This window comes from Piliocolobus tephrosceles, chromosome 5, assembly GCF_002776525.5.
Source record: "Piliocolobus tephrosceles isolate RC106 chromosome 5, ASM277652v3, whole genome shotgun sequence".
NCBI classification, from domain to species: Eukaryota; Metazoa; Chordata; class Mammalia; order Primates; family Cercopithecidae; genus Piliocolobus; species Piliocolobus tephrosceles.
In genome coordinates, this window is record NC_045438.1 from 163,456,185 (window position 1) to 163,472,417 (window position 16,233).

General features: G+C 48.4%; 1 protein-coding gene across 1 annotated transcript in view; it reads right to left on the reverse strand.

The window, feature by feature from the left end:
• Positions 1–502: 502 nt before the first annotated feature.
• Positions 503–16,233, reverse strand: part of CDYL (chromodomain Y like) — a 62,840-nt gene continuing 47,109 nt past the window's right edge. The window contains exons 4-6 of the mRNA XM_026456827.2: positions 12,239–12,449; positions 3,650–3,793; positions 503–2,155 (exon numbers count right to left, since the gene is read on the reverse strand). Coding sequence (XP_026312612.1) covers positions 1,997–2,155; positions 3,650–3,793; positions 12,239–12,449 — 514 coding nt within the window. The 3' untranslated portion in view covers positions 503–1,996. The remainder of the gene's footprint in view (positions 2,156–3,649; positions 3,794–12,238; positions 12,450–16,233) is intronic.

Below are 16,233 nucleotides of genomic sequence, written 5' to 3' on the forward strand. Positions count from 1 at the left end.
CTGATCAAATTACCTACGTGACCTTGGGCACGTGTTTAATTCTTCAGGTTCCTCATCTGCAAAACAGGAGTGAAAATAGCCACATGACAGGTTTGGGTAGAAGAGGGGTAAGTTACAACTCTATGTAAGAGAAAATGTTAACACTGAATGCAGTCAGTCACAGAAGCTTTTTTGTGATATAAAGGTTAAAAATATGTAGAACTAAAAGTAATTTATTTTAGGAATAAGTTCTTTGAAGGAGAAGTGGATGATGGACACAAATTCAGGAAATGGTCACCTGGGTGAAGGTGACCAGGCAGGATACTGGTCAAATTGTAGGTCTTGCCCAGGTGATAGTATGCAGGGTTTCATTCCATTAAACTGTACAGATGCTTTACACACACATATGTATATTTCATACACACACATATGTATATTTCACACACACACATATGTATATTTCACACACACACACAGAGAAAACATCTCAGGAGAAACCTCACAAGAATCAGAGAAACATTTCAAATGTGTTAAGAAATATTAGTTTTATTTAACCAGTTTTCACAGCTGAATATTTATTCTATAAAAACTTTACAGATTGTACAGTTTATATATAGTTCAAACTACTGAACGAAAAGGTAGGTCCCACAGATGCAAAAATACTGTACTAATCAATCCAAGATAAAGGCAGATTTACACACTGTACAGCTCTCCACGTGGCCGGGGAGGTGGTCAGTTCTAAGTATAAACTTCAAAACTGTACAAAAATAAGAATTTGATTTTATTTCGCTCTTCATACATTCAATATGATTGCAAGCTCAGAAGCCTAACTGATACTAGGCATCTGGAGTCTGGAATCAGTACCCACTCCTGGAAGGAGCGCACGTGTCTGTCCACACAGGGCACTCTTGGACACCATACTGAACTCAGTATACTGTATAGACGTAAAAGCAGAGACCAAGAACATTAAATGTTGAATATAAGGTAGTTCTTTTTTGTTTTGAAAGGAGTTTTTGCATTTAATAGTGTGCCCAAAGAATTTTAACTTATTAAATAAAATATATTCTAAGTGAACCTAAAAATTACATTTTATAAACATAAAAACATTTTATTTTGGTGTAATACATCAATCATATCTGCAAATAGAAAACCAAAACTGTCTATAAATACTATAAAGTATTTCTCACCCAGCAACAAGAAGCACTTATGTAGTTATTTTTCAGAAGGGTCAGAAAAACTATTTAAAACCCACTAAAGACTAACTTATAACTTAGTCATACTTAAGCTATTCAGTGATTCACTAATACTGCAAAACAAGCTTTCTTCTAGAGACAGTGGTTTCTTCATGTTAACTGGGTAAGAACTGGACATATTTTAAAAAGAAGTGGAACCCAACTGATATCTCAGCCTGAATCCTAAGCGTATGTCTGGTTTGGGGGGAAGCTTCTCAGTGGGTTTTTCATCCGAAGTATTTATCCTAGGAGCTAAGTCTTTCGATTTCGAGTTTCCCGAATCTGAGGTATCTGTACCTTCTTAGAGAAAAAGCCAATGCCTCAGATCACCGTGTCTCTATGTGGAGCAGGGCAGGTGAGGCTGGCTAACACCCCTGTAGACTCTGTGTTCTAGAAGGAAGAAATGAAGAAAACAAACATTATTCCAGACTTTTCTGTCATCCAAAACCAATAAAACACAATTCTGTTTTTATACAGTACTAGCCAAAGAGAACACAAATTAGAGCTTCTAAGAGCAGTCTAGTCCCCATCTTTATACTTTTACACTTGCGTGTATCTAAGTATAAAATAATGATGTTTGGACAAAGAAGCTTTGTAGTTATTTATTTTAAGGTTACAGTACTTTAAAACTCCTTGATAATAAATAGCGTGGATGTTCCCAGTCCTGCTTCCAAGCGTAAGCTACGGGTGAGCTTGTCTCAGGCTGTGAGAATGGATCAGGGCAACTGGAGCCAGTGACGTTCTGCTCAGCCCGATCCCGGTGTCGCCAGTGGGCAGCCCGACACTCAGAACTCATCGATCTTCCTCTGCAAGTACTTTAACATGGAGTCCATCCCCTGGGCCGAGCCCCAGATTTTCTTCAGCACCTCACACTCCCTCTCGTTGGCCTGCTCCAGCTCCATCTTCATGTTGCAGCGCACAAGGGCTTTGGATTCCTCAAGCACCTGCACCGGAAAACAAGAGCTAGTTAGCAGGGTGCATGCGGGCAGACACGGGTCCCTTGCGTCTCCACATTTATGGAGGCAATCGTCCAATTCCAACAATCACCTGTTCAAAAGGTTACCAGACATTTTCTCACAATATGTGAGGCCTAATATATTTATTAAGCACATTTCACACTAGGCACTGGGTACATTCTTAACTTCAAAATGGCTCATTTCAAAGGAGAGCTGGGCTGTTGGCATCCAGCCTGCGCTGCATACTGCCGCACGCTGGCGTGGATCCCCGAACTGGACGTCTGCTCTGCTGATGCCCAGAAAGCTCTGAGGATGCCTGTTGAGGGAATATTTCTAAACAAAATGTAATTTTCATCATGAGGGTTGCTTGTCTGCCTGGGACAGTTTAGATGGGAATCGTGTCAGTTAATATTAAACATTTCATATCTTATAATTAGCCAAATGCAATTTTGTTAGAAACACATTTAAGAAAACAATTTATTTGTATTATTATTATTATTTTTTGACACAGGGTCTTGCTTTGTTGCCCAGGCTGGAGTGCAGTGGCGTGATCTCCGCTCACTGCAACCTCTGCCTCCCGGGTTCAAGCGATTCTCCTGCCTCAGCCTCTCGAGTAGTTGGGATTACAGGCACGCACCACCAAGCCTGGCCAACTTTTGGATTTTTAGTACAGATGTGGTTTTGCTACGTTGGTCAGGCTGGTCTCCAACTCCTGACCTCAAGTGATCTGCCCTCTTCGACCTCCCAAAGTGCTGGGATTTCAGGCGTGAGCCACTGTGCCTGGCCTATTCAGCACATTTATGAAACAAAAGCTTAGGAGGCCAGGCACAGTGGCTCATGCCTGTAATCCCAGCACTTTGGGAGGCTGAGGTGGGTGGATCAACTTGAGGTCTCAGGAGTTCGAGACCAGCCTAGCCAACATGGTGAGACTCCGTCTCCAATGAAAATATAAAATAACCCAGGCGTGGTGGCGCAAGCCTGTAGTCCCAGCTACTAGGGAGGCTGAGGCACAAGCATCACTTGAACCCGGGAGGTTGAGGCTGCAATGAGCCGAGATTACACCGCTGCACTCAAGCCTGAGCAACAGGGCGAGACTCCATCTCACAAACAACAACAACAACAGCAAAAACAACTTAGGCCCCCTGAGGGAAAGCGGGGAGAAGCTAATACTGTGGCTGAGGCTCTGGACCCAGGAAAGAGTCAGGTCCATGTTAGTTGGTGATTTCCACAGGACATGTGCTAACTTGCTGACATTTCAGACTGAAGTTCATTTCTGTGGTTCCTGGGTATTTGCAAAGGGAAGGCAAGGTGTGCATGGGGGCAGCGGTGGCAGCAGCAGCTTCTGGCAGGACTTCACGGGAAGGTGCTCTGCTGAGGACAAATGTGAAGGACTTAGGAATAATCGCAAATGTGTGAGCTCTCTGAGGGAAAAGGTTCTATTTTTTAAAAAGTTACATGTGTAACAGAAGCAAGTAGACATACAACTGGATTGCACGAGGCAAGCTCCTTAATGCGAACCATCACTTCCTGAGTGAACGTCCCGGGCCAAAACACCTGGGAGACCAGGCCCTTGCCACACGCCTCCTGCGCCGTCAGCTTCCGCCCACTGAGCAGCATCTCGTTTGCCTGCAAGGAAGAAGAGTGGATGTAATATGAGTTGCGGTGGGAGGTGGGCGGGGAAGACCCATCCCTTAAAATCCACACCAAAGAGAGACGTTCACAAACACCGCCCCGTGGGGAAAATGCGGCACATCCTTCAGTGGCCGCTGGGAACAGACCCTGTGCAAGGTGCTGTCCACTGGGCAGGTGGAAAAGTAATATATTGGGCTGATTTTTTTCTTAAAAAGGAATGCAAAAAAGTCATCTTACAACCTACTACAGAATTACAGGAACTCAGTAAAGAAATCTAACATAGAAAAGGTCTTTTTGCCATTCATTTAAAAAGTTACTGGTATAACTTCCTCTCCTCCATCTGCCTTCCTCCCCCTAATGCCGGCCCTTCCCATGTGGGAGCTCTTTTAACAAACACAAAACCATCCCGGGAAAATCAGCATATGCAAAGTTAGGCAATTTATAATTTTAAGGATTTGAACCAGGCATAGAACTCCTACCAAATGTTTTTCTTTATCTGGGAGGCCAATGGTGACTTGTTTTTAATATACACAAAAAATACTCTAATGGCAGTGACTGTTTCTGCTAGAGTGTACCTTGGAGGCTGCCTTGCATCGCTTGGATATGAAAAGACAGAACTATCCAGGGCTTGAATGTGTCAAATAATTACCATAATCTGCTTGAGAGGGGCTGGCTATAGTTACCTCACATGACTCAATGGAGAAAGCTAACATTAGTTTTTCTTTAAAAAAAAATATATATATGTGTATATATGAAATTAATTTTAACCTTGGATTCTAGATCACTTTATTTTTTAATACATGACACTTAACTAGATCACTTTTAAGGTTTCAGCACAGCATGTATGGATTTTACATCACTCAGATGACAGGCTCGCAGATGCCAAGATGAGGCGGGAAGAGGCGCATACATGTCTGATAAAGAAACTCCACACTGGTCTGATGGGACAGTTTTTGGTCTGCCATTTATCTTGCCTGGTTAACCTTCCTAACAACTCTGATGGTCACAAAGCCTTGACTATGAGCTGCTGGGCCTCTGGTAAAACACAATTTCGGTCGGTGGCTTCCATTTCCAAAAGAGGCAAAATCACTAAAGAGAGAAAAGGCCCTGAAGTCGCTGAGATAGTGTAAGACTCTGCCCATACACCTGCTGTCAATGTCTCGATGCCGTTTACTGTATGTGAAACCCACAGCTTGGAGAACACACAGGCAGAGGTGGCAAAGCAAACACGTGGCTGACTCACTGCCCCTCCCATGCAGGCAGACGCTGGGAAACAGGGCTGGGGACAGGCTCCTCCCAAGGGTTTGCAAGGTTCTTAATGATCACCCAAACTGGAGTCTGTCATTGGAGCTACGGCTTGGACAAAGGCATGAGTTTCTGAAGGGTCTGGAGAAGTTCTAGGAACCCCTGAACTGAACAGCTTCTTCTCAGTGAAAAGACGGTCCATAAACAATGGATTTAGAAATGTGACCTGACTTCACTGTTGGTGGTTCTGACAGTTCTTCCAACGGCAGACCCAATCCCAGCAGGAAAGGGAGCGGGACTCCCGGCGTGCTGCCGCCACAGGAAGTGCTCTGCGCTGCCGCCACAGGAAGTGCTCCATCCTGGCGCCACAGGAAGTGCTCCGCGCTGCCGCCACAGGAAGTGCTCTGTGCTGTCAGGGTTTTCCTTTCACAGACTGTGTGTCTTTCATTCTCAGCATAGAGTGAGGACACTACAGCCAAATGCCTGAAGTTAAGCATGAAGTATGTTCTCAGGACCAGCTTAGCAGAGCCTTAACTTGGGCAGCGGAGGCAAGTGACCCCGCCAGGCCTGGTGCCTGGCTGGATCACCAAGGGCAGGTGTCCTCAGGTTTCCTCTCCAGCCCTTCCTGCAGGGCCCTGGCTGTCTGTCCCAGTCAGTTCTTCCAACTTTATTTCCTGCTACCTGGAGGTCAATTTACAGCCCCACTACTGTTCTCTTCCCTGTGTGTCTCCCTTTCATCCCCCTTTCTTGACTCTCCTGGGCCTGACGCCAGCCAGAACGGCCCTTCTCTCCGCTCAGCACTCACTGACTGCAGCCGGTCTTCCTCCCCAGCCCTGCAGGCTCCGTGCCTGCTCATCCCCGGAGATCCTTTCCCTACCCCTACCTTTGGTGTTCTCCACTCCAGGTGGCTGGATGTGCAGGACAACCAAGGGCATCTCTCAATTTACTCAAGAGCAAAGATGACAGGGCTGACGCTAGGTCGCTAATGCTTTCTCCTTAAACATGGCCAGTGAGTTGGTTTGAACAAGTCACCCAAGAAAACAACAACAGATCTCCCTCAGTAACATCTGTATTAGAGGATTAAATCTACTCAACTCCCTCGGTAAGATTTGTATCATAGGATTAAATCTACTCAACTCCCTCGGTAAGATTTGTATCATAGGATTAAATCTACTCAATCTCCCTTGGTAAGATTTGCATTAGATGATGAAATCTACTCAATTTGCGTGAGCATACTCTTATATAAACACACTATTTTCAGTAGTTGTAAAATGAGAGGTTTTAAACCTCTACCCGAGTAAGATTCACACAGGCGCGGTCAGTGGGAACCTGACCAGCTAGCACGTTGATCTGAGATGGCTGAGTGCACAGGGACTCCCTGTAGACAACCTACGTCATCCCATGATGTGGTCAACGTTGTCCAATTATTTAAAAAAAGCTATCGTGTAACCATCCGGAGAAATGAGAAATGCCGGACGAAAGTTAAATAGAGATGTCTTTTTAGTTCAGCCGGAGTACAGTAGAAGGGGTGGCGAGGAAACTGGCCCAGTATGAGCACAGGGGATCCAGGAATCTTCAGCCTTATGGGGACGGCTGTGGCAGAGGTTTTACCACCTGCTCCCTCAGGCCAGTCTGTGAAGTCCCTAAGAGGCGGCTCTCAAGGTACAAGCTTGGGGTAAGGCCCTCAGGTACTCGCTGGGCATTCTCCAGCTTCACACCTCAGCAGGCCCGAGAGGTGCAAGCTTTCCACGTGGAAGCCTGTGGGCGTCGGACTGTGCCATCCTCTGTGCACTCCATGAATGTCTACTGGGCACTAGGAAGGCTAAACTAGAAGGGACTCCTCGGCGGATTTACACAGCCGCGCCTACAGCTGAGGGCCTACAGTAGACACTGTGAGAAAGGAGAGGCCGCACGGCCTGCATGATTTGCATGTTCTTTTTATCTTGATAATGTGATTCCTTTAGCATATCCTCCTGGCAGAGCTCTGCACATGCAAAGTGGGGAAAACCACACTTGTCCCAGTCTTAACTCAGGCTGCTGAAAGCTGAAATACACTGAAGGCTCATGAAAGGAACGGCATCATTTACATAGTCACTTCCAACAAGATTGTCACAACACAAGTCATATGAACAGCGTTTATTCACTTTCTGTAGACAGGCTTCGTCAAATACTCTGCTCAGAAAGTGCAGAACTCACGCTGAGTGAAATGCGGGCTCTTCGCTCTGGAGTTAGAGCAGGCTTTCTCCCCCTGGACACTAGGGGCATTCTGGGCTGGCCTGTTGTTGGGTGTGGGGGCTGTCCTGTGTGCTACATGCAGGGTGCTGAGCAGGGTTGTCCCATGTGCCATGGAGGGTGCTGAGCAGTACCCCAGCTAATGGCCATCTCATGTGTGACAACCTAGTTGTCTCCAGACATTGCCCCCCAGATGTGTCCCCCGGGGTGAGGTTGGGGGGTGAAAATCGCCCAGCTGAAAACAGCAGCTCAAGAGGCACCGGTACATTTCAAGGGGAAGCGAAAAGTAAAGATCTGTCAAGGCTTGTAGAGTGGGGAGAAACAGGCTGACCAGAGGGCGGGCATTCGTTCTGTAACGACTTCAAGCCTCACGGCCCTTTCTAGACATGGTGAGCTCTGAGACCTCTGCCCCTGAGCAGCACTCAGCCCCAGGGCTCCACTGCCAAAATGTGTCTGAACATCAAGCTGGTTTAGTATTTGCCTCACATTTGCACCGACATCACACATCTACGTAGATCATACACTGGGAGGGGTCAGAACCCCAGATCTCAACCTCCTTAGGATAAATAACTCAAAATGAGCTTCACGGGATGTTCTGGAGGATGAGGATTCTTTCTTGCTGGGACAGGGTAATTGGCAGGACACAGCGTGGTTTACAGTAATTGCCATGATGAACTCATTTTACTGATCATGACTTTACCATGGGAGTCTGGTGGTGTCTGGTGTGTGCAGCATGGTGTAAAGGACAAACGACTCGAGAAGCCACCCACGTCCCCACCCCAGCAAGCTGCCTGCTGTGGGAAATGCTGTCAGCAGGCAACAGAGAGCTCAGGGCCTCCCCCATGGACTGCTCTTCCCAGGGCCGCCGACCCCACGGCCAACTGTAGCGGGGCACCCGGAACCGCCGTGAGGCCACATGGTTCCAGAGCTCCCTGTCAGTCAGCTCTGCCCAATCCTGCTTCCTTTCTGCCCTTCCAGGGACGCTGGCACCTAATCTACCAGACCCTGCTTCCCAAATCCATCTTAGCTTCCAGAGAAACCATTTTGCGACGGGGGTGGGTGGACAAAGCGAGGGTGAGAAGAGGGATTCAGAAACGGCACGGCTCCCCATCTGGCAATGAGGACCACCTCTAACAGGCCAGGTGGAGAAGCCACAGTACCCGGCACAGGGGGCCGTCCGCGTGCTAACACTCTTACAGCTGAGGGACAGGGACTGCCTGTCACCATGGGCGCAAGCAGAGGGGCAGCCAGTAGCAAGAGGCAGGGAGGGCTGAGACTTGGCTCTACCCCCTGGACTTGTCAGCAGGAGTGGTCAAGCTCTACCCAGATTCATCAGCCACTGGAGGAAGGTCTGTCAGCTTGCGAGGGGTGGGGAGGTACCCTAGAACTTGCCATGGGTGCTTTTGGGTGAATACCCCCAACTTTGAACTCCAGCTTCCTCTGAACCCCTGAGCCTACGGACATGGCCCACTCATCCCTATTAGAACATGCAAGCCCACCTTGCTAGAAGGTAAGGCAAACATCTCTCAGCAAGGCAACACTGGCCCCCCAAAACCTGCCCCATCCCCTCTCCTGGCATCAGGCCTGTAACTCACGTCTTCCCTGAAAGGGGCTGCACAGCCCAGCCAAGGGTGCAGATGGGAGCTGTGAGAAGACACGAGGGTCTGGATTCTCAGGGTGCCCGACCTGCAGCCCAACCACAGGTAGGACAGGAGAGTTCACTGATGTAGGACCAACTCCTGGGATACTGATTTACCCCGGCAGGTTCCCAGGAGATGGTCTGACCCGGCTGCTGGGATGGCTACTGGAAGCATGAGGAAGGTGGGGGCCCTGCTGAGTGAGGCTGAAAGGCCAGGGCTGAGTAGGCAGGGGTGGGACAAGATGCATATGGAGCCTGTGGTCAGTGCCAGAGGGAGGAGGGCAGCACAATCGGTGGGGCCATCCACAGCACGGAAGGGCGAGCCTGGAGCGCTGACTGGGACTGGGAGAGGCAGAGCGCCTGATCACGGGACCCCATATGACCACACGTGGGAAGTGGCCGGCACGAGCTGACTTCCATCAGCCCCACAGGTCCAAGGTCAGGCAGGGCCCGCGGCGGATGCACAGCTGGGCTTGGCAAGCTCCGGAGGGCATGGGCCGGCAGCCTAGACCCCTGCATCACCCCCAGACCCTTGTGTACCCACGCCCTGCCTCAGCTGACACCGACAGCCATGGGAGACTCCCTGTGACCGAGTGTGGCCTGTGGGTGGGTCGGCAAGCCAAAAAGGGGACAGCAACCTCACCAGAGCCTCATCCAGCAGGCCTGGAAGAGAACGTGGTGAGGAAAATGCCCCCAGTGGCAGATGCGCCTGGTCACCCCCTGGTGAGGAGGAAAAGTGGATCAAGGTTAGAGTAACACTAGCCCTCAGCAGGGGTGGGTGTCCTGGACTGAGGCGTGTGTGGGTGGAGGAATGGGAAGTGTGCAGGCTGCTGTCTCACACTGTTCACCTGAGAGCATCCGCCATGGAGTGGGCACTGAACAGCTTGGAGAGACAGCTGGTGGCCGCTGGCCACCCAGGGCTGGCAAGAGGGGCCCCAACAGCACAATCTCTGATTTATCAAACGCTGATGCAGCCACTGTTGCTACTGAGCGTCCAGCCTTCCAGCAGGAGATGCCAATGTGAGCGGCCCTCAAGGCACCATTCCCAGGGAGGCCCGCCTGTGGGCGCTGGGCAGCAGGCTGACGGCTCCAACAGGCGTGGGCGCACGCTCTGGGTCTGGGTCTGCCTGTCCCACCTGCAGATCCTCAGGCAGCACCACCCTCTGTGGCCATGGAGGGTCTAGTCCACCAGCATGGGGTGCCTCAGGGTGCTGCGTGTGACCAGAACACCATCCTCACAGCAAATACCATGTCAGGGGGCAGGACCCCAGAGTCCTGTGGCTAAGCCACATACGGCACCTGCCGCAGCCGCCAGCCTGGTATGACCCTGGCATGGCCTGAGAGGTGCCAGTTTGGAGGTGGCTCCATGATGGTGGGCAGCATCTTCTGATTTGTAGCACATACAGTACAAAGACCTTTATATGGAAGGACACGTGGCCTGGGAAGTGGGATGGAGGCCGGTGCCGCTTGTTCCTCCCCTGACCAACCACAGCAGTTAAGCGGACAAGTGCAGCCACTGTGAGCCGGACACAGCGCGCAGCCACAGACCCCTCGGGGGGGAGTGTTTTAGCATTAGGGCGGCTGCTGAGGCCAGCAGAGATGGGAGCTGCGGGTGAGGGGAACTAGCCTGGGGAGTGAGACGGTGGGGAGCAGGGCAGCTCTGAGACCAGTGCGGCACTGGGGGCCATGGTCTGGCCTACCCATCTTCCTCCTCCTCTCTTGCATTCCTTAATTTTACATGTTCTGGTTTTCGAGAACGTCTAGATGCAGGAAAAATGACAAAAGTAGTACAGAGTTCCCACAAACCTTCACGCAGCTCTCCCTGGGTTAAAACGTCACATAACATCTTAGGATGAGCAACGCCGCTGACAGTGCGCTATCCACTCAACTACAAACACGATGGGAATTTCACCAGCCTTCCCACTCTTGTCCTTTCGCTGGCCCAGGAGCTCATCCAGGGTCCCTGATGTTCTGAGCTGTCATGTCCCCTTGTTCTCCTCCAGTCTGAGACGGTTCCTCAGTCTTCCCACATCTTCTCTGACCTTGGCGTTTTGGAGGAGCGCTGCGCGGTGTCCGCAGACTGCCCGACAGTCCGGGCCTGACGTTCCTCATGGTGAATGTCACGATGCGGCACTGAGCTGCTGCACCTTCAGGAGGAATCCCACGCGGCGACGAAGGCTGCATTCCCCTCAGTGCTTCATGTTGGCTTTTGTCTCATTTCTGTGAACTCTGACCACTCAGCAAGGTGGTACCTACCAGGTTTCTCTACTGTAAAGTTACTATTTTTCCCACTACAAATAATGAGAGGATCCAAACATCCTTTTTCTCATCACGCTTTTACCCACTGATTATAACATCCAGGTTAAACATTTCAGGTTCTGGCCTGCAAGTTACTGCTGCCTAACCTTCTTCCTCCAAGTTTCTCCCAGAAAGCAAGCCCCTTGGAACCTGAAGAAGCTGACCCCCAAAAGCTGCATGAATGATCTGAATGGCACTGGGGTGAACTGGTGGACACGGAACTGTGCTGCCATGATCCCTCCTGGGAAGGCCTGGCTGCCTGGCTACGGGTGCTGCTGTTAGCAGATGGCCACAGGGCGCCTTTAGGGACGCCCTCAGCTGCAGGGAGCCACCTCGTCCAGGGCACAATGCTTCCCGCGCATCCCACACCCAAGGAAGACGGACACAGTATCACTCTGACCTCTTCCTCTGACCGGTCCTGCTTTCTTCCCATCCCTTCCACAGGTACTGACTACCTGCCAGTTCTCCATGTGCCAAACTCATCTCAGTGTCTGCTTCTGGAGAACCTGACCTGTGACACCACCTCCTGCCCTATTTCAAGGACTGGGGAATGAGATGTGAATAACTGCTTGATAAATCACAAGCTACAATACAAACACAAACTACTATCATGAACGGACTAAACAGCTGAAGAAATAAAAACACACAATTAGATGGAAGACAACCCTCTAATCCTGGGTAACTTTGCTCCCTCTTAAAATTGCCGTCTCTTAAAAGTGCAGCTTTTAAGTTATTAGGTGAAGAATTTTTCGATTGCAAATTGTTGGCTGGGTTACAGACTGGATATTTACTAACAGCAGATATCAGTGTGAGTTACGCAAAGTGGTAGGGTAGGCTCCTCAATGAATGAAGTCCTTTTCTAGGGAATGATGCAAAAGGGTCAACGTCTGTGAACCCAAATCTGAACTACAAGATGGAAAGTCCCCACAGAATGACACACCGCATAGCTTTAGAAAAACAATAACCACACCAGATTTCTTCAGGAAGCTTTCTAGAATGATTTTTTTTTTTTTTAAGGTACTCACAGATGCTCCTCCCATTATCTTGGGAAACATAACGGTAGAACAGCCGTCTGGACTCTGTCCGAATGTAGTATAGGGTGTCTGAAACCACGCTTTTTCGTTAGCCCAAACCACATCGCACAGAGGCAATATGGATGCTCCTAGCCCGATGGCTGGGCCATTGACCGCTACAATGATGGGCTTCTTAAACTGAATGAAAGTATTCACGAAGTTTCTAAAATGAAAAATAAATGGGGAATTACTCCAAACATTGCATATTTGAGCAAAGGAAAAGTCTATTATGGAATTCAATTTACCAAGATGTAAACGCTACGGAAATCATGAAGACCTGAGATTTGTTTAAGGCCTTCCCCAGCAGTTGTGGACCCTACACTTATTTACTACGTGTTGTAAAGGTTTGGTGACAGCCTGCAGCCTACGCATGTGGCTGTCGCTACAGGACCTACGTGAAGGCCACAGGGTAACATGCAGCCGTGAGCTGCGCTGGCATTTGCAGGTGGCTCTCAAGCTCTATAAACAACACATCTTGCTCCCCAACCCGTCCTCCCTCAAGACACACCGGGCCTCCCTCGGAGCCCAATACATATTCTGGGCTTTATAAGACCAATCAAGAAGCTGTCACAGAGGAAATCTGGCCCAGGGCATACTCAGACTGCCTGCTGTTAAGTGGATACTAGTGGATTAGGGGTCACAAAAACCCTGGGATCTGGGTCTGGCCTTGGCTCCTGATTTCAGACAGCTCACTGATTATTTGGCAGTAACTGCTATTTCCTGAATTTATGTGCGAGTGGACTGAACAGTCTGGGGGACGTGGAGACAAGAGTTTCACAGGCTGGCTCAAGACAGGAGACTTGCAAACAAGAAGAGCAAGCAGCACAGCGCCCAGGCCTTACCCACATCCTGCTCCACCACGGGCTGGAGGGGACGGCTGCAGCAGGAGTTCGGAGGACAGGGGGTCAGGCGTGGGGCAACCTTTGAGCAGGATGGAGGTTTAATAAATCAAGCCAATGCTATTTTGGGATTTGCTTTAGATCAGGCTGGAAAAGTAGGCTGCTTTTCAATGTAGGGTAGCTTGGTGTCATAGCACTTTGGGAATGTGCATTTTCTTCCCCCGAATACTAGAAGCTGATTTTATGCTCAGAGGTTGTTTCTTATGATTTCACACAGTAGAGAAAAGAATAAACACAAGATAGTCCCTTTAGTGCAGGCTGAGTTCCAGATCAGAAGTGCAGAGTAAGGACAGCTTCTCACTTGCTGGATTCTAAACCTGACCCCCATCTTTAATACTGAAAATAACAATCTAGATGCTCTCTACAGTTCAGCAATTTAAAACAGAGCTATCTGTTCAGATCTTCTCTGAAAATCATGACTCAGCATCTGAGATAGCTCCCCGCTCAACTCCCCAAGATACTGATGGATGACTCATATTTTTTGGAGGGGGCAGGTTGGGGAAGTGAGGAGGGTGTGTGTGTGTGTGTGTGTGTGTGTGTGTGTGTGTGTGTGTGTGAACAGGAGGGTGAGGAACTGCAGAGTTTAGCGGCTGGACCTCAGCCTAGCCCCGAAGGTTTGTGGGATCTTTGCATTGAGCAAGAATTAACTCATTCAGATGAATGAGTTGCACTAAGTCTTTGTAAATGAGAGAGCCTGAGGCTTTGTCAGAAAGATCACACTGGGGTTTAAAGATACAGAATGTCAGACAACCTTTTAAGCAGACTCTTGAAATAAGCCCAGAAGAACTACATGAAGCTATTTCAGTTGTGTTGTCTTTTGAGGATTTGGGGTCAATGACACAAGATGGAAATACATTTCCTAGGCCCAGTGACTGATGACTCATGAAAAGGTAAAACTGCTGAACTGTCTCCATGATAGGGAGCAGCTGTTTCCAAATCTGAGTAGCTCCACTTTCATCTGCCTCACGGAACAGAAGGCAAACTGTGATAGCCGTTGTCCAGGCTGACATCTGGAAACCACGGATGGGGTGATAAATTAACATAAAAGGGATGATAAAAATCAAGGTGGTAAGAGGATAATTCTATAGAGAAACAGCAAAAGGAATTATTTCATATATCCTTGCCCCCCTTGCCCATATATTTGTATAAAAAAATCTGCTTCTACAATATTAATAGATATTGGTAAGTCAAAACTTAGATTTCAATAGGCTGAAGGCTTGTTTTTGGAACTGAAATTTTATTTGTACTTCTGCCTGGAATGGTGACTTCACCTGCAGCTGGCGGCTCTTCCTGGGTGGGGCATGAACGAACCAGCATGCTCCGGAGCAAAGACCCGCTTCCCTTTTTAGGGAATGGCAACTGGCCATTCTGAATAGTGAGTCCTGAGATGCCAGAAATGGATGTGGTACACACAGAGACTCGTTTTGTTTTAAAAAAAGAAAACCTTTACAGAAATGCTTTCTCTGCCTAGTAGAACTTCCCAGGACCATAAAGGCTTAACCAAGGGAGCTGCAAATCAAGGCAGAAGGCACCAGAGGCGAGGCAGGGGCTGCCTTCAGGCCTAGGATGGTCCTCTCCCAAGTAGCCCCTGCTTCTGTGGGCTTCAACCAAGTGTGTTTTAAACTTAAAATAAAAATGTATGAACACTCAAACATGTGCCACGCAATGTATTGAATTTCAATTTGTTTCTCTGGAATTGAATTCAAGGCTGTTGTTGGATATGGCAGGGAAGGAGGTTGATATTTGCCATATAGTCTAAAAAGACTTTATAATTAAACAAAACTCTTCCTTTAAAGGACATTTACTAATTTGGGGACATCAAACAGTTGGAAAATCACATAAGATGTAGGGACTGTCAAAGGAACGTCTGGGGAGAAGGAGGCAGCAGGGACCTGAAGTGGGGCAGCCAGTGTGCTGCCCTTCCATGGCTGAGGTCTCCCTCATTTGAATGGCACCTTCATTTGAAGGATTGAATGGGGTACAGGTCAGGGTCATGGGGCATGTTTACTGGCTCACTTTGTTCTCTCCCAAATCCTCTTGCCCCTGGGGCACTGCCTGGGCAGGCCCTCCGGTCTCCCTCTGTGGGAGAAGAAGAAACCTCGCTTCTGGGGGGAGAAGTCTCCTGGTCCTTGACACCCCGTGGCAGCTACTGGCTCCGCAGACTTCAGAAGCCTAATGCTATCAATGAACTTGAAATAATTTTGTTTTAATCACCAATGTGCAGAATATTTTTGTTGCAATTACTCTACAAACTGCAAACCACCAATCCTCGTAACGAACTTAGCTACTTTAGATACCTGGTGACCTAATATGAAACCTCATCTTCCTGTTTCCCGCTTTTCCCTTGGAAACTTGCTACAATGAAGTCCTTTGCCTCCAAGTTTTAAGGAACATGAGACAAGACACCAGAGAAATGAAAAATATACACAGGAAGAGCTTTTATCCATATAAAAATTAATTTAAATGCAAATAAGAAAAGGAAAGGTTAAGTGACTTTGGTGTAACTAATTATTTTTCTATCTTGCCAGAGTACATTAAGGAAAATTCACATTGACAAAAATATAGTCACATGAAGAAGAAACAAGTCGGTTTTCCTAAAGTAGGACTTGGCTCTTCACAAGAATATCAATCCAGCTTTTTGTTGGGAGTAGGGAGAGTGGAGTGAGCAGGGAACTGATGAAAATGAACTTTTAAAGTGACATAAAGTTCAACAAAGGAGATCTCCACTTAAACCTGACTTGATCTAGCTTTCCTCTATTTTTACTAATCCCAGCGCCACAAGTCCACAGCCTCTGTCCAAGGGAATTCAACGCTGGAGGGAGGAGTGAGCTGCACCCGGCGAGGCACTAGCAGAGCTCACGAGTGGAGCCAGGGAAAAGTCTACACGGGAAAACGGAGCCAGGACCCAGAAGCCACTGGCTGACACATCTGATTTTCTTATTACTGCAGAGCTACCAAATAGCACAGTATTATGTGTACATTGAGCAGGACATTATGGAGAACATACAAAGTGACCATATGAGGCATGGTGGTTTGTATTTTAAAAAT